The sequence below is a fragment of the Phascolarctos cinereus genome, unplaced genomic scaffold (assembly GCF_003287225.1).
Source record: "Phascolarctos cinereus isolate Bilbo 61053 unplaced genomic scaffold, phaCin_HiC Scaffold_4;HRSCAF=312, whole genome shotgun sequence".
NCBI classification, from domain to species: domain Eukaryota; kingdom Metazoa; phylum Chordata; class Mammalia; order Diprotodontia; family Phascolarctidae; genus Phascolarctos; species Phascolarctos cinereus.
The window spans coordinates 94,993,736-95,016,663 of NW_027555847.1; the positions used below are offsets into that span (position 1 = coordinate 94,993,736).

At 39.0% G+C, this 22,928-nt stretch overlaps 1 protein-coding gene across 1 annotated transcript in view; it reads left to right on the plus strand.

Moving 5' to 3' along the window:
• The window catches only part of FGD3 (FYVE, RhoGEF and PH domain containing 3), a 198,263-nt gene that overhangs the window by 85,017 nt on the left and 90,318 nt on the right, over positions 1-22,928 (plus strand). The window contains 4 exon segments of the mRNA XM_020999038.2: positions 15,761-15,949; positions 19,790-19,973; positions 21,616-21,839; positions 21,842-22,209. Coding sequence (XP_020854697.2) covers positions 15,761-15,949; positions 19,790-19,973; positions 21,616-21,839; positions 21,842-22,209 — 965 coding nt within the window.

The window sequence follows — 22,928 nt, forward strand, 5'->3', positions numbered from 1 at the left end:
AGTTCTGACTAAAATCCCATATTCTACAAGAAGCCTCTCCTAATCTCTCTGCATTCTAGTGCCTTCTGTCATTTATTTTCTATTTATCCTGTGTATAGCTTGTTTGTACATATTTGTTGCTTGTTGTCTTTCACATTAGATTGTAATCTCCGTAAGGGCAAGGACTGTCTTTTGACTCTTTTTGTATCCTCAGCGCTTAGCACAGTGTAGGCACTTAATAAATGTTTGTTGATAGATTGATTAGAAGATCCTTCTGGTACAGCACTTAGCCTTACAGAGCCTGGCAGATGGCAGGATCTTAATAAAATATTTGTTGGATTCTCTTCAAGGTATCTTCAGCTTTGGACAGTAGAAAACTTGGTGGGTTAAACTCCAGTGAATAAATGGGGAGAAAGGAGGAAATATTTAATGAGAATTATCAAACACATGAACTACCTGAACTGATAGATATTATTTGTTACTCATAGATCTTATGGCTAGGACTTTTGTGTGTCTATATACATTTTATATGTATTCTTATATGCTTATTTGTGTGTTCATATGGACAGTGAATCCTTGTATGCTACATATTTGTTATATGAAGAGCATATCAGAAGTGTTTAGCGGATTTTTAGACTTGAAATAGATTTAATGGGTTGTAATAATGGCTGTTTCTTTGAGACATTTGGTACCACACAGAGAAGTTACAGAGTTCCACCTACAGATTGTTTCTACATGCTTATGAGTGACTTCATTCCTTTAGATATGATGCTGTGTGTTTTCTGTTTTTAAAGAAAAAACCAGACATACTAAAGTCCAGAGTTGGCTTCCTGGATAGACAAATGGACAGATGTTTGGATATACAGGTAGCTGGCTAGCTTGAAACTGGTGGAATGGCTATATCTAAGGAGTGTTCATTAATGAATCACTGTCCACATGGAGGGGGACTTGTTTAGTACAGACACCTGATGATCTGTCCCTTGGGTCTGTGCTATCCAGATTTTATATTAATAATGTGGATAAAGGCATAGATGACATGTTTATCAAATTTCAGATGAACCAAAGTTGGGAAGGATACCTAATATATTGCATGACAATATGCAGGACCAGTAAAATATTGATAGATTGATATGATGGGCCAAACCTAATAAAATTCAGAAGTACAAAATGAGGGATGTGTGACTAGACAATAATTCTTGTGAATAATTATGACTCCAATGTTCTGAGATGCTAGTTGCTTAGATACAAAGATCATAGGTGGATAGATGCATAACTAGATGGACAGCCAGCCCGGGTAGATGGACAGACATATCATTATATGAACAGATGAGTGGGTACTAAATTATATAACATTAGATAGTGATTTCCGCCCCCTCCCCGGCCACCTTTTCCACTTAGATTGTCTTAACCCTTTTGCCTTTTTTCTCTTTCATTTCTAGGACCTGCTGTTCTTCCTGATATATTTTCCCACTAGCTTCCCTTCCCATTTCAGCCCTGTTTTAATTCCTTCCAAGGATTGGCAGTATTATAATACAGAGCAGATTGGAAGAAACTACTGTGATAGGATCTTGAAATGTCTCCAAAGGGGACATTATTTTATCCACTTACTACTGAGCCTTTTCTTTATTGTTTCAAAAGAAGAGGTGACCTATCTTTATTATAGTTCTGACCACATCCATTTCCCTGCATAGAATTGAATTTGGAGCTGATCGGTCTTTCTTTGGTCCGTCTTGGAGTGTGTTTGTTTGACCAGAAAATGGTCTAATTTCCTGTTGCATCATCTAATTGAGTTTCAGTTTGCTTTACTTCTAAGACTTGGGTACTCCAAATCTTTTTTTAAAATTTTACATCCTAGAAAAACTTTTGGCTCCACTGTGTTAGTAGAAATTCCTGCTTCAGTATATCAATATGAATTTGCTCACCTTTTGGCTCTCATCATTTGGAGTCCATGTCATCTCTCTGTACCACTCTATTTAAATCATTGTTGCTAATATCTCTTTCTTTAACAGTTTTTTTGGTTTTCATTTTCTTAAACACGTTCATTTAAACATCTTCTTCTCTGCTTTGTCCCCCAGGGTCATCTTTAGTGATGGCAACACTAGACATAGGAAACCAACAATTAGATCAGTTATTCTTTGGCTATTTTTCTGATACTTTGTGAGCAGTAGGCCAGTCTTTTTGAGTCTTCATAATTTGACCCAAATAGCTGTTGGAAAATCAGACCAACTTAAGAGACAGCATCATGTAATGGAAAGAATTCTGAATGAAGAGATCTGAGTTTTAGTACCAGCTCTGCCAGTAACTCACTGTGCAATCTTGTTTCAGTCCATTTCTTTTCAAGCGTCTGTAAAATAAGGGAGAGGTGAGCAGGGGGAAGAGTCAGACAAACCACTAAGTTAAGCCCTAACACTAAGATTCTGTGTTCCGTGTTGATGATCCATCAAACTCTTTTAACTTCATGGTTCCACATTTTTCTTGGTTTTATTAAGCTCCATTTCCTTTCTGTATTATTCATGCACATGTCTGGCTAAGGTCTGGACATCGTTAAGAGGCGCTGTTTCAACTGTACCTCCATATATGTCACCCCTGTCTCAAATATACTGAAGCTACTCATTACTCACACTGGGAACTTCATTTGCTCAATCACCCCTTCCGCTTTATCCAGTCTAGCAGCTTCTCTTAAAAATAATAGTTAGCTTTTTTATACTGCTTTAAGATTTGCAAAGGACTTTACATATCTTAACTCATTTTATCCTCATAACAGTGTTGTGTTAGGTGCTGTTAATCCTATTTTACAGAAAATTATAAGACAGAGGCAGAGAGAGGTCAAATGACTTGCCTAGGATCACACAGCTCATAAGTGTCTAAGGTAGGCTTCTAGCTCAGGTCTTCTTGACTCTTGTGCTCTATCCACTGTACCACCTGGCAGTGTGGCTGCCTCCTTGTCTAGTTTGGTTTCCATGATCAGCTATTTTTATGCTGTCCTTATAACCATTTGATACTACTAATCTTCTATGACCATCTGCCAGAGCAGCTAGAGCAATCCTTAGTCCTCTGCTGTTTTATTCCTAATGCAGTTTAACTCAGTAGTGGAAATAGTGATGGATTTGGAGTCAGAGAACTTGAGTTTGAATCTGTATTCTACCTCTTTATTAACTGTGTGTCCTTGGGCAAGTCACTTTAACTCTATCTCAGTTTCCTTACTGCAAATGAAGGCGTTGAACTAGTTGGCCTCTGAGGTCTGCTTCATTTCTAAGTGACAATTTGGCATGCTCGTAGCCTACACAATCTTACTTCCAAAAGACATAGTATCATGTCAACCTTGGCCTACTATGAAGTCATGTGCAAAACTTCAGGGGCCTTTACCATGGGCTGGCCAAACCTGGGTTGATTCTTATTGCTTCTTTGGAAAACTCCACACGGCAGATTTTCTCCTAAAGCCTCTGATGCTCTCAACTCCCAGTCTTAATTCTTGGAAGATAACTTTGCCTCCTACTTAAAGCAACTCTGTGCTGGACCAGATCATATCTGGAGAACTCCATCGAGTTCTGGGCACCACATTTTAAGAGGGCTGGTGGTGTGATGAGGGGACTCTTAACTCCTACATGATTTTATAAATTTCAGTCTTGTCCCCTCTCAGCTCTCTTCTTTTCACGCTGAAGAGATCTCATCTCTCCAGTCTGTTCTCATGCAGCTCCCACCCCCATGCCCCAATTCCCTTAATTATTTTATTTTCAGCTTCACTATATCTGTCTTGTGGCTTGGAGACCAGAGCTGTTCAGAGGGTTCCAAGGGCAACTGTGCCAGAGCTTCGTACAAAGAGAAAGTGTCTTCTGTTTGGTTGCTGGTCTCTTTCCTAGAGATGCCCAGCATTTTGTTGTGCCTTTTTAGCCCAGGAGCACATCAGGCTGACATCTTCAGGAACTAATTAATAGTGAGTCTCTGTTCAAATAATGGGTCAGCTAAGTGGTGCAGTGGATAGAGCTCCAGGCCTGGAGTTAGGAAAACTCATCTTCTTTTTTTTCTTTTCTTTTATTCATTTTATTTTTATTAATTACTTTTTACATATTTTCAGCTCTAAATATATTGCTTTTCCTAACCCTGTCCATAATATGAGATAAGAAAAATAAATGTTTTAGCAAAAGTAACCAAGTCTATCACAAGTCCGACATTTTATGCAATGGACTTAGATTCCAGTATTCTTTTTTTAATTTTTTAAAATTTTTATTTATTTTTTATTTATTTTTAGTTTTCAGCAATCACTTCCATAACATTTTGAGTTTTAAATTTTCTCCCCCTCCCTGCTTGCCTCCTTCCCCAAGACGGCATGCAATCTGATATAGGTTCTACATATACATTCCTATTAAACATATTTTCACATTAGTCATGTTCTAAAGAAGAATTAGAACCAATAGGAGGAAGCAAAAGAAAGAAGAAACAAAACAAAACAGAGGAAAAAAAGAGCCAATAGTATGCTTCGATCTGCATTGAAACTCCATAGTTCTTTCTCTGAATGTGGGTAGCATTTTCCATCATGAGGCTTTTGGAGATGTTTTAGATCCTTGCATTGCTGAGAAGAGCTAAGTCTATCAAAGTTAGTCATTGTACAACATGGCTATTACTGTGTACAGCATTCTCCTGGTTCTGCTCACTTCACTCAGCATTAGTCCATACAAGTTTCCAGGTTTTTCTGAAGTCTGCTTGCTCATCATTTCTTATAGCACAATAGTATTCCATCACATTCATGTACCACAGCTTGTTCAGCCATTCCCCAATTGATGGGCATGCCCTCAATTTCCAATTCTTGGCCACCACAGAAAGAGCTGCTATAAATATTTTTGTACATATGGGTCCTTTTCCCCATTTTTATGATCTCTTTGGGATACAGTCCTAGAAGTGGTATGCTGACTCAAAGGGTATGCACATTTTTATAGCCCCTTGGGCATAGTTCCAAATTGCTCTCCAGAATGGTTGAATTAGTTCACAATTTTACCAACAATGCATTAGTGTTCCGGTTTTCCCACATCTTCCCCAACATTTATCATTTCCCTGTTTTGTCGTGTTAGCCAATCTGATAGGTATGATGTGGTAACTCGGAGCTGTTTTGATTTGCATTTCTCTAATCAATAGTGATTTAGAGCATTTTTTCATATGACTATAGATAGCTTTAATTTCTTCATCTGAAAGCTGCCTGTACATATCCTTTGACCATTTATCAATTGGGAAAAGACTTTTTTTCTATTTTATTCTAAAATAAAATCAAATCTATCTCAGAACTCTGTTTAGGATCATAAACGTTTAATGTTCCATGAAGGCCTAATATAATCTCTGAACTTGATCGGCTGTAAGGCCAATGATAAAAATTGGAATATTTTATAAAACTGTCCTTCCTGACAAGACTATTAATTTTTTTAATCATTCTATTAAGAGAATTAAAAGATCCAATCTCAAAACTTTTCCCCCCAAATTTAACTTATTTGGTTTTTCTTCTTTTTTTTTCAGTATTTACATTACAAAGATAAATAAAAAAGATATAAAAAATTTAAAGGATGGGATTACTGACTTCGTAGAATCTCAGATATTATAATAGATTCCTAACTAGACCTAAGCTTCCCCCTTCTATCCTCTTCAATCCATTCTTCACAGGTTTGCCAAAATTGTCTTCCAGGTGCCCATATGTGTGACCAGGTTACTCCTTTGCCCCAAATCACTCTGTGGCTTGTCATTGCCTATAGGGTAAATGCAAACTCCTCAAACTAGAATTAAACCTTACTCCATTACAGTCTTATTTCGTGCTATTACCATTTATATGTTCTATATCCCGGCCAAATTGAATTTAACTATACCCAGTCTTATCCTGTGTTGTGTGTGTGTGTGTCCCAACCTTGACCTCTTAGTCCTTCGTGGTTAGCTTTTCTTCTAGTTGTGAATAGAAGAAAAGACTGTATAATGACTCTGGAGTAAGGTAGGCCTCTGTAAATTCACACTCAGTCCAATTCTTAAAAATCACTAACAGTTCAACGCAAAATGACCAGTTTGGTTGGAACAAAGAATATGTAAATGGATAATTATGAGGGATGATAAGCCTGAAAATGTTAACTAAAGCAAGGATGTGAAGTTAGTCAGTTAATAAACATTTATTAAGCACTGACTATGTGCTAGGCACCAGTGCCAGGAACTGGGGGAAAATTGCAGAAGACAGTCTTTGCCCTCAAAGAACTCAAAATCAAATGGGATTTTTATTGTTAAATGCAAGAGTTTGTATTTGGTGCTGGGCAATGATAAGCCACTGGAGTTTGTTAGACAAAGGAGTGAGTTTTTCAGACCTATGTTTTAGAAGTGTGACTTTGGGAGCTATGTGGAAGGTAGATTAGAGAGGGGAAAGACTCATCTTCTTGAGTTCAAAAATGGCTGCAGACATTATCAGCTGTGTTATCCCGGACAAGTCACTTGACCCTGTTTGTCTCAGTTTCCTCATCTGTAAAATGAGCTGGACAAAGCCAACCATTCCACTAAATTTGCCAAGAAAACTGCAAATGGGGTCACAAAGAGTCAGATATGACAGAAATGACTGAACATCAACAACAGTGTTAGAGAAATAGAGTGGTGTCACTGGAGGGATCTTGGATCTGAAGTTAGGAGGCTGGGTTAGTGTTTTTCCTCTGACACCAAATGACTGTGTTACCCTGGGCAAGTCATTTAACTTCTTTGTGTCATCATCTGATAGTGTTGTGTGGAATAGACAAACAGCAAGTAGCTCCTGGTCTTTTTCTTCTGCATTAATGTTTCATTGGTCCTTCTCTGAGCAGTTTTTCTGTTTGAGGTTTTTGGTACTTGCTACGCATCTACCTTGCACTTTCCCCTATACTGTTAATGAGCATTTGGATCAGAAGATCCGTACTCAAACTCAACTTCTGACATTTTTTATTTGTGTAACCCTCAGCAAATCACTTCGTCTGTTTGAGCCTCTGTTTCCTTATCTGTAAAATGGGAACACTAAATCTTTATACCACCAGTGTCCCAGGATTGTTGCTGTGACAGTGTTTTCTGAACCATTAAATATCATAGAAATGGACTTTTTGGACATAACCAAGAGAAATTATATTCATTTAATTGTAATCTCCAGAAACAGTATCTAGTTGCCATTTCTGGAAGAAACTGTTAGGTCACAAGATCGAAGGATCACAGATTTCGAGCTGAAAGAGAATTTAAAGGTTGAGTCAGACATTCTCATTTTAGAGATGAGGAAACTGAGGCTCAGAAAGGCTGATGAACTTGCCCAGGGTTATACAGCTAATAAATGTCAGGATAGAATTTGAACGCAGTTCTTCCTGACTCAAAGTCCAGCCCTCTATCCACTCAGCCATCTTTATGCCTTGCCATGTTCAACCATTTCCTTTTTTAAAAAGTGTGTTTTCTTGACTCCTTATCATTCATTTCTCACTATCTTTTATTTTGATGTAGTGCTCATTAAGACAGTCTATATGAAGTTGGCTGCTGATTAGCATCTGTGTGTCTCAGTGTCCTGCTCTTGCTGAAAGACTGAGAGCTAAGCAGATTTCCTTTTGTTGGGCACAAAGTGCTCTAATTGATCTGAAGGACTTCTGGAAAGTTCCCCTCTCTGAAGAGCCTCCCTGGGTTCATTGCCATGGCCAAGTAGTTAGATCTCAGTAGAAAAAGTTTCCGTGACAAAGGCACGAGGGGTGGTTAAAAGTGACTCAATCCCTGACAAAGGTTTCCGTGCAGCAAATTGCCTGTTAAACTTTAAGCCACTAGAGGAATATTTTAGTTAAAAAATAAACGTTGCTGTGAGTTAATGGAGAGCTCTAAAGCACCTGTGTGGCCAGGAATATGTACGGTAACTTTGCTGTGATCTCTGGCCTCTACCTTCTCAGTGTTTTCAGACCTAGCAAATGAAGCTTGTCAAAGGCTCACGTAATCACTCCCAGGCTCACGTAATCACCCAGAAATGCAAATGCGCTGTCATTTTGTGACCTGTGTTGCGAAAATTAGAAAGAGGAAGTTATGTTTTGCTGCTGCATGAAGTTCAAATCAGAAGGGAAGATGTGAACCTATATAGAAAATTTGTAAGTGATATTTTTCTTTTTTTGGTCTTTAATGACATGTAAAATAGTAGCGTGTGTTTTCTTTAAAAGTATTCTTTATAACGACTTGAGAGTTAGAGACTTTAGGTGACACTGTAGTGGCTTCCGTGGCAGGAAGCCCTGAAATGTTTTACAGCAGAATGGTGGTTGTGAATATGAGTGTGTGTTTAATGTGTTCAGTTGTAATTATGTGTCAAGAGTCATATTTGGTGACAGCTTGTCACCAACTAAGATGGGGATTTCCTGAGATTATGAAATCTTCTTTAAAATAAATTAAATGCACATTAACTTAAATGACTACTGCCTTGAGGTTGTTTAATGTATTCTGCCTCTTCACTACCAGTGATCTAGCCATATAGGAAGAAATTTGAAGGGAATAATTTGCTCTTTTCAGAATGTCATAATAGGGGGTATGTTCAGAGATTAGTATTTGACTGAAGGGACTAAAGAGTGTGATGGATGACAGACAAGGTGGTGTAAAAGGCACTGTATTGTGATGTGGAAAACTGGGTTCTAATCCAGGATTGGCCATTGGCTATGTGATTCAGAGCAAACTATTTAGTGTCTCTGGGCTTCAGTTTCTGTTTAATTCAATAAGCATTTTAAGCATCTATGTGCTAGGCACAATAGTAGGTGCTAGACTTACAAAGATAAAAACTGAAAAGATCCTACCCTCAAGGAGCTTATATTCTACTGGGAAGAAACAACATGTCCATAGATAAGTCAATTCAAAGTATATACAAAGTAAATTTGGGGAGAGGAGAGGTACTAACAACAGGGGAAATTGATAAAGACCTTCTTGTGTAGGAAGTGGTGCTTGAACGGAGCCTTTAATGAAGCTAGTTAGTTATTCCAAGAGGCTTCTTCTTCTAGCAGCCCTGTGAGGTAATTTTGCTAATGAAGAAACTGAAGCCCAGAGATAAATGATTTGTTCTTGGTAGGAATTGTGTTTCCTGATTCTTATCCCTGTTCTCTAAAGACTAATGCATAGGATAAAAAGTAAGGCAATTTATTTGTAATTAAAAAAAAATTGTACTTTATTTTAACATTCATTTTTAAAAATTTTGAGTTCCAATTTCTCTTCCTCCCTCTAGTACCTTCTTCAGCCATTGAGAAGACAAACAAATCAATTATACATGTAAAGTCATGTAAAATATTTGCATATTAGAAAGTAAGGCAATTTAAAAGTTAAGATTAAGCTGCCTTGACCATTTAATCTCTTGGCCTTTAGCCAGGGGTAAGGAAGAATACATGGATGTGTTTGGGAAATGAGACTTGGGTTGTCACTTACCAGGGGGCAGAAAGGGAGAAACCACAAGGAAACTGGGTGGCAGCTCCATATACTGAGTGACATCTCAGTGAGTCCAGGGTTCTTATTCTCTCTGCAATCTCTTCCCATTTCTTCCCACCACTTTCCATGCCAAAACCAGTGAACATTTTAAATTCTAACCACTGTATCACATTGTCCTTTTTTTGTTTTTTGTTTTTGTTTGTTTTTGCTAGGCAATGGGGTTAAGTGACTTGCCCAGGGTAACACAGCTAGTAAGTGTTATGTGTCTGAGGCCGTATTTGAACTCCGGTCCTTCTGAATCCAGGGCGGGTGCTCTATCCACTGCATCACCTAGCTGCCCCCCCCCCTTGTCCTTTTTTTTACCCCAATTTATTCAGGCTGGGAGTAATACAAAATAAGGTTAAGCAAAAGAATTCCCAAAGCTGGGATGAGACCTGAAAAAAAGGCAATAAACTATTTCTTCAAGGAAAAGGTTGGACCTTGGGCTTTCAGGCCATGCAGAGTATAACAAATGATTGGATAGTTCCTGGAGACATTGGATAAACCATCAGAAAGGGCTCTGATGTCTGAATGCTAGCAGTGCAGGGATAATAAATGCACAAAGAGCGGTTTTTGCCTGAGCTCTGGGCAGTGAAGGCCTCTCAGCTTGAAGAGACCTTGACTCACCCTTGGTAAGTTTGAAGATACATAAGCCTGGGCAGTTCTAAGAGACCCTCACCCTCTCCATCCCCCACCCCTCATTCCTCTAGATTTAAAAACAGAGAACTATGTCATTACTTGGCTTTTGCTAATGACCGAATTAAGAATTTTTCCAAATAATAATTTTTTTTAGCCTGGCCTGGTTCAGTGATTTTTTCAAAATCAGCAGGTATAAATGGCTCCTTATGAGTAAAGAATGCCAGATGTGTAATGACCTCAGAAACCATTTAATTCAACCTGCTCATGGTACAGAAGAGGAAACTGAGGACCAGAGGGGGAGGGCCTTGCCTAAGGTCACAAAGTGAGTTAATGGTGGAGCCTAGACTAGAACAGGTTTTTTTTTTTCCACATTGAGATATATTATTTTCTAACATCATGAGAGAAAATGTCCAGAAAAGATAAAATATATATGGAATCCACAGCTTGAGCCACTACAGGATTTTGTTGTTGACTGTCTTTGAGGCAAACAGAGGCTGGCAGTGTCAGGCAGGGGGCCGGCGGCTGGTGGGCAGGCTGGTCAGGCTTGTGGGAGATGCAGGCATAGGAAGTGGTTTGTCCCTGGTTCTGAGTGTCCTGTGGTGAAGTTCTGCTTTATATAACATTAATAGATTCTTTGTTAGATTCTACTTGAAACATAAAATTTACAAAGAGCCAGTGTTGTATCTTTTAAAGATTGTAGCAGTATTATTACTTTAGAATTATCTAAAAAGCTAATAAATACAAATAAACACCAGAATACACACATGTGTGCCACACTCATATCTTTGAGTCTACACAGGGTAGAGTTTGCTTGTTTCCTTTTAAAAAAAAAATTCAAGATTCCTAGAAGAGCTAGAATGGATCTAGGGACCTTGGTCCCTAGCCCTCTCATTTTGCAGATAGGAAACTGAAGTTACCTTAAGTTTCACTGTCCTCATTAAACCGAAATGAACTCCTTGGGGATGGATTTTTGGTTTTTCCTCCCCCCACACTCAGGGCATTTCAGGACTGACTCACTCTCTCCCATCCAGACAGCCACAACTCACTCTGTGTTCAGTACAAAGAGGTCTTAGTAAGACCTAAGTCCTGGCCTTAGACCATTTAGATCAGACTCCTTATTTTACAAATTAGAAAACTGAGACCTAGAGAGATTAAATGATTTATCCAAGATCACAGAGTGAGTTAGTAGAGAGCTGGAAATATAGTACAGGCCTCCTGATTCTCAACTCAGTGTTCAGTCAGCTAAATTCACTAAATATTAACTACCTGTTGTGAAGAGCTCTGTGCTTGTCCTGGGTGAGAATATAAAGGTGAATCAGACATGATCTCTGCCTTCAGTTTGCTTACATCCTAGGAGAGAGGGAGCAGCAAGCCAGTAGATGAAGGAAAAAACTTGGAGACAGGAAGACCTGAGTTCAAATCTTGCTACAGACACAATAGATATCTGACTCTGTGCAAGTCCCTCAACCTCCTTGTGGGTCAGTTTCCTCATCTGTAAAATGGAGATAAGAAGATGTGAGATAGAGGGTGGCTAGGTGGCACAGTGGATAGAGCACTGGCCCTGGAGTCAGGAGGACCTGAGTTCAAATTTGGCCTCAGACCTTTGATACGTATTAGCTGCGTGACCCTGGCAAATCACTTAACCCCATTTCCTAGCCAAAAAGAAAAGAAAAAGAATACATGAGTTGTGTTCTCATAAGATGAGATCTTAAGATGAATATCAACTGAAATAACTTAGATAAAATGTTTTGCAAACCTTAAAGTACTTTGTCAAGCTAGTTATGTGACATGCATATAAAACTTGACCATAAAATAGGATGTTATAAATGCATAAGTGAGGTTCCAACAAAGTGTGAGATGAGATCTGAGAAAAGAAAGATTGTTTCTTACTAAGAGAATCAAGAAAAGGTTCATAGAGAAGGTAGAACTTGATGTAGGTCCCAAAGGATGATCAATTCATTAACAAATAGGGATAAGGGAAGGCTTTCTAGATGTAGGGGAATATGCACAAAGACAGAGAATTATGAAAGCTTAGGGGTGGGATGGGACATAGATTAAACCATTTTGGCTATGAAGGATACATAGAAATAATGAGTAGCATCAGAATGTGGAAGACCTTGAATACCAGGCAAAGGAGCCTGAATTTTAATTGATAAGCGATAAGAAACCGTTGATAATGTGTGAAAGGAGAAGAGACCCGAGCAGCACTATATGTAATATTATTTAGGCAGTGGTATGAAGTATTCCTTGGAAGGGGATAGCAGATAGGGCCTGCCGGATCCAGGTGGCTGTGGAGAAGAAAGTGAGGCTGGGGACTTTGCACAGCCCTCCTTCACAAATCCAATTCATTTTCATGTCATGGCATCACCTTCCTGATGTCATGGTCCTCTTCACGAATGAAGGATAAAAAAATAGCTTTCCCTTGATACCTTATCTGCTTTCATATATTCAATATCTCTACACAGATGGCTCCCAAATATACCTATCCAGCCCTCATCTCTCCTGGAATCAAGTCTTGCACTACCAATTGCCTGCTGGATATCTCCTGGGTGTCCTGTAGGCATCTCAAATTCATCTAAAAAAATAAGACCTCCAAAATGAAACTCATCTTTCTTCTTCCACTCAAAGTCTGCCCTTCTTTCACATTTCCCTATTTTAACTGGAAAATACCACCACCATCATTCTTATCAACCAAGTTCACAACCCTATCAGAGTCATCATATTTCCTTTTCATCCCTCATAAAGAATAAAAATACGATGCCATGATTGGAAGTTGTCAAGTCTTATAGCTTTTATCACCACAATATCCTCACATCTGTCCCCTTCTCTTCTTTTTAAAAAAAATTTTTTTTTAGGCAATTGGGGTTAAGTGACTTGCCCGGGGATACACAGCTAGTATGTATCAAGTGTTTTGTCTGATGTCAGATTTGAACTAAGGTCCTCCTCACTTGAGGGCTGATGCTGTATCCACTGCACCACCTCGCTGCCCTCCCCCCATCTCTTCTTTCATGCAACCTCTACTCTAGTTCAGATTCTTATCACCTCTCACCTGGACTATTGTTATGCCTTCCTAATAGGTCTTCTGCTTCCAGGCTCTTCTCTCTTTATTCCATCCTTCACACTATTGACAGATCAATATTCTCAAAACACACATTTTACCTTGTCAGTACCCTATTCAGAAATCTTTAGTAGTTCCCTGTTGCCTCTAGAATAAAATACTAAATCTTCAGCCTCGTATTTAAAGTCTTCTGCTATGTCCTACTCAGCTCTCTATTGTTACTTTATATTATACCCCTTCACACACACTCTGTACTAATCAAACTGACTTCTCTGCTGTTTGACGTTGTTGTTCTGTGCTCTGCTTCTTAATGCCATTGTCTGAACTGCACTTTGTCTCTTCTACTTGTTAGAATTTCGAGATTACGTTTAAAGCATACTTATTTCCTCCTATGGACGGCCTTTCCTGAGTCCACTAATTATTAATTCTCTTATCGAAATTGATTTGTATTTATTTATCCATGTACATGTTATATTCCCCCAGTAGAACGTAGGCTTCTTGGGGACAGGGATAATTTCATTTTTGTCTTTTATCCTGAGCGCATAGCATAGTACTTATACGTAGTAGGTACTTCATACATATTTAATTGAATTGTTCTAAATTCTCTGTGGAGTAGTTTAAGTATATTAAATTTAACAAGTGGTTACCCTTCTCTCAAGATTACTGTCTAGGTCAGACAGTCTGCAACAATGAAACTGTAATAAACTGCTCCTTGAGACGCAGACAAGCAGAGCAGTTTTGTTATCAAGCAGTCAACCACTAGTTATTAAGCACCTGTTCTGTGCCAGGTACTGTGCCAGCTGCTGGGGAAACAAATACTGTAAATGAAACAGTACCATTTTTCAAAGAATTTACATTCAAACAGGAGCTCATAGGTCCTTTTATTTCCAGTGTACAATCCTGTCCTGTCATACTGTTGCATTCTCCACAACAGAAGCCCATATGGTATAACATAAAGAGCCTTGGACTGGGACGTGGTATGTGTTCAAGTCCCAGATCAATTAGTAATTCACTGTGGGTCCTTGGTCATGTCTTTTCCCCTCTGAGAGCTTTAGCTTCATCATCTGTACCATGTAATATTAAATCATCTTGACATCCCATCCAAAGAGAATAGTTTGGAGTTTGAAGCTATGAGCTCTACTCTGATCAATCTGGGAAGGCTTCATAAAGTAAGATGGATTTTGAAGAGTCATTTTGATGGTGGTGGTGGTCTAGTGTGGAGAATAAGCATTCAAAAGTCACTTGAAACAGCAAAAAATAAACTTTCCTGGATATATGTTTTTTTTGGGAGGGGGGTGTGGTATGTCAAAATGCATCAGAGTTTCATAGAATAATACTGTACTGCAGAAGCTTATTGAAACTAGTTTAGGTTTGTATAAAGAAGCATTTATTATGCTAGGAAGAATATAATGATAATTGCAAAAGTGCTCCAAGAACCATTATAAATTTGTGAAATCTGCATAAAGATAACTTATTAGACAGGGTAACAGTATATTGCTTAGAGAGATAATTTGCTACAATAGAGTGATAGACTCATTTGCTTAATAGAATTTCATGTTTAAAATCTTTATATCAGACACGTGAAGAGATGCCATTGATTTCATTTTACTAAGCAAGAAGTGCAAAATAATGGCTTTATTCCCTGTTTGTGATGGAAATGGCTAATCCTTATGTAGACTAGGAAATCTTCGTAGCTTCTGGCTGTGTCTAAATAATGACCTCTGAGATACCTTCCCCCCCACACACATGTTTTTTGAATCAAAATAATAGCATGTTTCCAAACAGCTTATCCCAGTAGCTGGTCAGCCTGTCCAGACTGGTTTCCGAGGCAGCCTGATTGATCTACTGTATGGACTAGATTTTGATCCTGTTTTCAAAAGTATAGAAACTGTATATTTGACCCAGCCTGTGTATTGGTTCCTTAAGCTGAAAATACTTATGCTGTAATGTTGTGATGAAGACGTTGGAAGAAATTTCCAGATTTTTAAATGACAGTGGTCACAAGATCATGGGTCTTCAAGTTGGAAGAACCTTAGACATCATCTAGGTCAAGGAACTCATTTTACAGATGAACAAAGTAAGGCTTAGAGTAGAATCAGGTGGCTTGCTCAAGCTCATGTAAGTAATAAGTAGCATGACAGGATTTTCACCCAAGTCTTCTGACTTCAGATCCAGTGAGCTTTCTGTTAACTGTGCTTGTCCATACATTGCCCTCTGGACTGGTTGATGGAATTACTTATGACATGATCCAGAGGTCTTGGGTTCCAATCTTAGCTCTGCTGGGGCTCAGGTTTCTTCCTCTGTAAATGAGGGAGGGACTAGATGTTCTGAGGTCCCTTCTAGTTCTAAATCTGTTATCCTCCTTACTACCTGGGTGACCATGGGCTCTTAGACCCTCTTTCTCTTTTGGCCTAGTTACCTCCTATATAAAATGAAGGAATTAAACTAGATGATCTCTAAGCTCTTTTAAACTGTCTGTGATCCTTTGAACAACAGCTATTCCACATGGAAATTTAAAAATAGTGACGTAAGTAAGTCTGTTTTTATTTGCACATATTTAAATGAAATAGGTGTCTGAGAGAGAAATGGAGGCTAGTTGTTAAGGGAAAGGAAATGTGTATTCATTCTGTCTCTTTCTTCCCATTTCAGATCATTCTTCAGTCTCTGCCCCTAGTCCTGCTCCTGTTGCAGGTGAAAACCGTTCTGACTCACCACCAGCACCAGAGGCAGACGACCAGTTGCAAAGCCTCAGCCCTGTACAATGTGCCCAGCAACAGGGAAAAAGACCTCAGACCAAATGTCCAGCTGCCAAAACACACCCTCCGAAGAAACCCCGAGGCAAGTGTTTGGGTGTCTTTTTTCGTCCAATTTTTCTTTCAAATTAATTTGACTGGTTATTTAATTGTAGAGTTTCTTACTTTAACCAACTTTGTCATAATTGGCCAAGCTGTTTTCAGTCCCTTACATTTATGTTATGTTGAGTCCTTGCTTGTGAGGAGGCTAAGTTGCAGTTTAACCTCAGACCATCTTAACCCTTTCTGGGCCTCAGTTTCCCCATCTGTAAAATGAAGAGGTTGTACTAGATAATTTTTGAGATCCCTTTCCAGCTCTGTTAGTATGTTATTGTAATTAAAATATTTAGGAAGAGAGACAGTGGGAATAAATAAATGATCTTCTTTATTAGACTCAAGGAATTTAGCCTGATAACCATTTTGCTCCTTTTAGTGTAGACTTTACAACTTAAGTGCTGTCAAAGATAGATTTTTTGTTCAGTGGTCCATTGTGCAGGAAGGTTTAGGGCAGAGTATTTCATTCACATTTTTAACTAGAAATGAGAGTAGTCCTCTTTTCTCAGCTCTGAGTGAGGATTAGTACTTACTAAGTAGTAGGAAACATGCTCCTTGAAGTGGCTCTTTTGCCATATTTTTTCATTAAAGCCATTAAATTATAGAACCTTAGATCTGGAAGGGACTGACAATCAGAGCTGTCCAACAGTGGAATGAATTGCTTTCTAAAGCAGTGAGCTCCCAGTAATAACAGTTGACTTCATGTTGTTTTAAGTTTTGCAACACACTGTACTACATATTGTCTCATTTCCTCTTTACAATGGCCCTTTGAAGTATTACAAGTATTATTTCCATTTTATAGGGTGAGAAAACTGAGTCTGAGAGAGGTTAATTGGCTTGTCCAGGGTCGTGCTGCTAGTAAGTGCTGGAGCTGGAATCTGAACTCAGGTCTTTCCTGACTCCAAGCACAAGTTCCGTGATCTTGCTGCTAGCCTGTTGTACCTCTCTACCTCCCTTCAGCAGAGAAATCAAATGGAGATTGTATGACCACCAGTTAGGGATACCATAGAAGATATTCGTGCACTGTAGAAGAGATTATACTAGATGAGCTCCGAGGTCCCTTTAATCACTAAACTTTGATTCTACGTAGAAAGGCAGCATGTTATAGTGGGGAAAACACCAGACTAGGGGCAGCTAGGTGGCACAGTGAATAGAGCACCAGCCCTAGAATCAGGAGGACCTGAGTTCAAATTTAGCCTCAGACATTTGACATTTACTAGCTGTGTGACCCTGGGCAAGTCACTTAGCCCCAAATGCCTCCCCAAAAAACCAAACAACCAAACAACCAACAAAAACACCAGACTAGGAGTTAGATGACCTGAGTTCTCGTCCTGGCATCAACAGTTACTAGTTTTATGATCTCAAGGCACGTCACTCAGTTCCCTCATCTGTGAAATGGGGATAATGTTACTTGAATCACGTATCTCACAGGGCTGTAGTGAGGGTCACATGAGTTCATGTATTAAAATGCTTTGTAGCCATTTATTTTTAGCTAGATCTGTGATTTTACTGTCATATAGAACTCTTAGTGAAGAAACTCCTATCAGTGCAGACTGGTGCCTTCTGTGCCAATCACTTGTCAGGGCAACTTAGCAAAAATGAGTTGCCTTGTAGTGGGAAGCCATATTTATGGCCAGGGGCTTTATTTTCTAGAGATGATGTTAATTATGCCAGCTCATGTTTGTATTTCACTTTATAGTTTTAAAATCCTTTTTCACAACAGCCCCTGGAGGCAAATAGTATAGATTTATAGGCATTTGTACCTTCAGGTTCTAAAATTTTACTGGAAAACTGTCCTTACTCACACCTCCCCAATACACACACACACACACACACGCACACACACACACAAGCACATCTTTTTAAAAAATTTTTATTTTTTTAACATTAGTTTTTAAAACTTTGAGTTCCAAACTCTCTCCTCCACCACATCTTCCTTTTAAAATAGAAAAATGAGAATATACCTCAGCCATCCTTTATTTCAGAAAATCATGAAGCTTTGGGAACTAACTTTGCCATCCTTAAGTGGGATAAAGGGACTTTAATGCTAAGTCATTTTTTTAGTTGTGTCCCACTCTCCATTACCTATTTGGGGTTTTCTTGGCAGAGATATTGGTTTGCCCTTTCCTTCTCCAGCTCATTTTACAGATGAGGAGACTGAGGCAAACAGGATTAAGTGACTTGCCTAGGGTCACACAGCTAGTAAGTATCTGAGGCTAGATTGGAACTCAGGAAGATCTTGGCTGTAGACCTGTTGCTTTCTATCCACTGTGCCACCTAGCTGCCCAAAGGAGGTATTGACGGTCTAATTATGTGCATTTCTTTAAACTGACTGATGGATCTCAGATAGGACATAGCCAATTTATGCTTCAGGAATCATTGTCATGATACTTATATTAGAGTATTTTTTTCCATATGGAAAATTTTGTTGTATCTGATTATAGAAATTTCAATTAAACATCTGTATTATGAGAGAAATTTAATAGAATATGGATTTTCTCTGCCAAACTTTACCTTCTATGTAACACCCCCCAGAAGAGGTTTCGTCCTTCCTCCTTTGCCCATTCTCTATTTCAAGTCTTCTATGCATTTTCCACATTCTAGTTTGTGTTATAGCTACCTTTTTTTATCTCCCTAAGCTACTGTAAGCTCATTGAGGGCAGGGTTTGCTTATCTCTGGCAGTATCTAGCATAGAATTCTGTACATAGAATATGTTTAATGATCATTTATTAAAGTGAACTAGGTTGCTATGGTCAGAATTTGGCCTTTAAAGAAAATTCATCTGGAATTATTATTAGAGTTTTATCTTCCTTTTCAATGGTCTCTTTTTAGAGACCATTTCTTCAACAAATATTAAGTACTAATAAATTAACTGTGAAGAATACTTAAAAGACCATGTAAAAATCATTCCAATGACATGAAAAAAGTGAGAATGAAGGAATGCTTAGATGGTGCAGTAGAAAGAATACTGAATTTCAATCAAAGGACCTTGGCATGAATCTGGCTCCGCCATTTACTGCTTGTATTGCCTTGGGGAAGTCACCTCTCTTAGTCTTAGTTTCCCCTTCTAAAATGAAGGGTATATATGCTAGATGACCTCTAAAGCTCCTTCTAACCCTCAATCCTGTGAATTCATGATTAAGCTTTTCCTAGTGTGTGTACCAGCAGAGAGCCTTTTGAACAACTGTAAGCTCAGTCTTCTCATTAAACTTCCCCTCAGCCTACTAGACAGATTGCTTAGGCCAGAATCATATTTATTCTGCTCAGCAAATGAGGAAGGAAGTGTGTGACGAAGACTGTCCTACAAGAAACAAGGGGAAGGGGAAACCAGCTCTTACCTTGGGTTACGTGGGTGGTTGTTTACTAGGCGTGCTGCTGTGCATGCAGCTGTGTGCCAGCTAGTATTTGTTGCCCATTTGCAAAGACTAACACATAATGGAATTTTTTTTCATTTTGGTTATAGTCTTTGAGAAGGAAGCATGAGACAGGAACTAATGCTGTATTGGGAAGCATTTCTGTATGTGCCCTTACACAATCAAGACTTTGGATAGGAAAATATCCTGTTGGGTAACAAGAATATCTGCCTGTCTGTCAGGACTCTTTTTTATGTGATAGAGTGGGTATAGAGGAACATAGGAAAATATGGTCATTGTTTTTGATATTAAAATGTGGCTATGTTGAGAATATAAGTGACCTACACAGGATGCAACCATGTGATATGAGCTTACAGTGCTCATTTTTTTCCTCCAGAAGTTAGACTAATTGTCTTTGTTGATATATGTTACAATAGGAAAAAAGTACATTTTGACTCTGTTAAAATTTTCTTTTTAGTACCTCCTAAGCCTGTCCATTTCAGACCACTTGGGCAAGAAAGAGATTTGCAGCGAATACCTCCGGCACCTCGTAGACCTTTGCCGGCTGACCCAAGGCCATCCAGGACCCTGCTGTCTGCAGAAGGAGAAACACAGATTTCACCAGACATCAGCAGCCTGATTGAAAAGTTTGAAAGCATCTGGTAATTCTGTCTTATTGTTTTCCAGGTGCAGGATGAAAGAACTTGAATAAGTGGCTTGACCTCTCTGGATTTAAGCTTTTTCCTCAGTAAAATAAATGGATTAGATTAGAATAAGAGTTCTTAACCTTCTCTATGTCATGAGCTCCTCTGGCAAGCTACTTAAATTGATCCTTTCTTAGATTAAGATTTTTAAATAATTGAAGAAAATGCTAAATATCAATTAGAGGTTAGTGAAAATAAAGGTATGATTTTTTTTTCCGTGTAATACCGTAGACTCTCCAAAATCTATTTATGAATCCCTTCCAGGTTAAGAGCTCCAGGACTAGATGTGTTATAGGAATCCCTTCCAGCTCTGATGGTCTCTGAATCTTTGAATTGCATTTTCAGTAAATAAAACGAATTGGCATCTTTTCTGGTTCATGTAAATATGCTAACCACACAATGGAGCTCCTATGAACTCAGCATCTAAGCTTTAATTTTGACTCCTTCAAAGAAGCATTGTAAAAAATCCAGTTTTACATGTCCAAGCACTTTGAAATTCCCAAATGAGAAGAAATGTAAAAGTGAAAATTACTGTTCTTTAATGTAAAAGATTGAAGTAGCTCTGGACTCTTCCACAATGATTTTTTTTTTTTACCAGATGCATTTCTAGTTTGTTGGGCAGCAGCTGGATTAGTAGACATACCTCACTTAATAGGATATTTTTGTATGTATGTAATAGGATATTCATATATTTGTAGATATATAGGATTTTATATTTACATTATAGTATTTATACATAAAATGGCCTCTATGAACAGAATGAAATGTGTGTTAGAATATTCTCATACATAATATCTGTAGGTAGTATGGTAGAAGGGAAAATATACTAGACCAGGATCCAGTAGACTTGTGTTCTATATCCGTCAATAACCTATTGTGTGACCTTGGGTAGGTGACTTCCTCTCTTTGAGGCTGCTTCCTTGTCTGCAAAATGAGGAAACTATACAATCTCTAAGGTCTCTGCAGGTTGAAAATTCTCTTTGGTGTAGCAGAAAGAACCCTAGATTTTGAATGAGAATTGAGTTTTTATGACATTGGACAATCCCTTACCTTTTCTGGGCCTCAGTTATATCCAGTGTAAAATGAGGATTGGATAAAATGACCTCTAATGTCCTAAGTTCCAGCATTCTGTGATTTTGATTCTGATTCTGATTCAGAACAGAGAAGTGGCCTCGGGGTCTTGTACCTTTGTTTTGTTTTGGATAGGACAGGAAGAAGGGTTGGGATCTATGTCTTCACCTAGCCTGGGGTCTGGTCACTGTTGTTGGTTTTAATCATTAAAGATCTGCATGTTTGGACAGTTCCCTCTTCTTTGCAAATATGTATTCTTCTCCAAGGCAGCCATGTCCTTGAAAGATATGTCATGTTCTCCTTTTGCTCTTGAACACCTTATTGTTTTTTTCTGTGAGCAGGTCCAATACATTAGGCATTTGCCCCTGATTTGTACGGCTTTGTTTTATGTGGGCATGTCTATACTGAGGAGGTATTTGTTAAGCTCATGGTGTTTTGGGTCAAATGCTGTGCCATGCATTCGATGCAGTGTATGGTGAATACCTTAGCTCCTCACAGACTCACCTTTTTCTTTCTCTTTTCATTGCAGGCATCCCATTCCTGTTCTCCAGAGGAGCCAGTCCCATTTACCCTTTAGGATGGAGTCAGGATTGGGCTCATCACCATCCCCCAACACTGCAGACTGCGAGCTGGGCTTTGGCTCTGGAGACTCAAGTGAGAAAAACAAGAGAGACGGAAGCCAGCCATCTGTGCTGGGCCTTGCAGAACCATCCAGTACAGACTTGGGCAAAATAAGAGAACTCCACATAGGGGACAGCAAAGCTTTGATGACTGTTCTTCTGCTAAGCCTAATAAAGAGACCATGGGGAGGGATGGGGCAAAAGCCCCAGCTGTTGAGCAGGGCAGCAATGGGAAAATACCTAACAGAGACAGTGGCATTGACAGCCCTTCCTGTAGTGTAGCAGGAGAGACCTTTCCAACTGACGAAGGAGGAGAGCACAAGAAATACCCCACCCCAGGCCTCCTAGCTGAGATAGAGCCTGAAGGAGAGCGGAATGCGAGCTCACCTGGTGATGCCCAGAAAGAGGTAGCTCAAGAAGCTGACAGTGATGTTGATGAGGGCAGCAGTGAAGAGCCAGAAACAGCAGATATGCCAAAGGGAGAAGACCTAGATGTAGCAAAGGTAAGATGCCCACTTTTCCACATCCATTTGTAGTTTCTTTAGCTTCCCTACCCCCTACTGGGTATCACCAAGGGGATTTTGCCCGGCAAAAGAATCTGTTGTCCTTTTCCCTGTAACTGAATTGTCCTGTACCATTTCTCATATCTGGTCCCTTTAATGTTATTAAATAATTACTCTTTCTTCCCCGAGAATAGAGGGACCAGGAATGTAGATGATAGTATAAAATCCTAAATGAACTCTTTGGAAGACCGTCCAACAGGCTAGAGACTCCTCTCTTAAAATATGACAGCAAGAGTGGAAGTTTAGCATAGTTTATAAAGAGCCAACTTTGCCCCACACATACTGTCTGTGTGACCCTGAAAAAGTCACTAAACCTCTTAATAAACCCAGGCAGCTCTCTAAGACTATAAGTTACAGGGCAGGTGCCAGTGTGCATTGGGAAGAGGAAGTTTCCTCTTTTGAAGGGTCCCTACACCAATGAAATCGCTGGTATGGTCCCCCTCACCCTCCAAATTAGAAACATCTACATTTTGAGTGTCAATGATTTTTTTTCAAATAATATTCTTAATTTGGGGCTCTCATTAAGACCCAATATATTTCCTCCTATGTATTCTAGAAAGGTGTTTTTGTCACAGATAAAGAGGGAATTGGTGGCCTTTTGACCTGTTCAGCACCCAGGACAGGGTTTTGTATTTGATAGGTATTTGTTGAGTTGAATT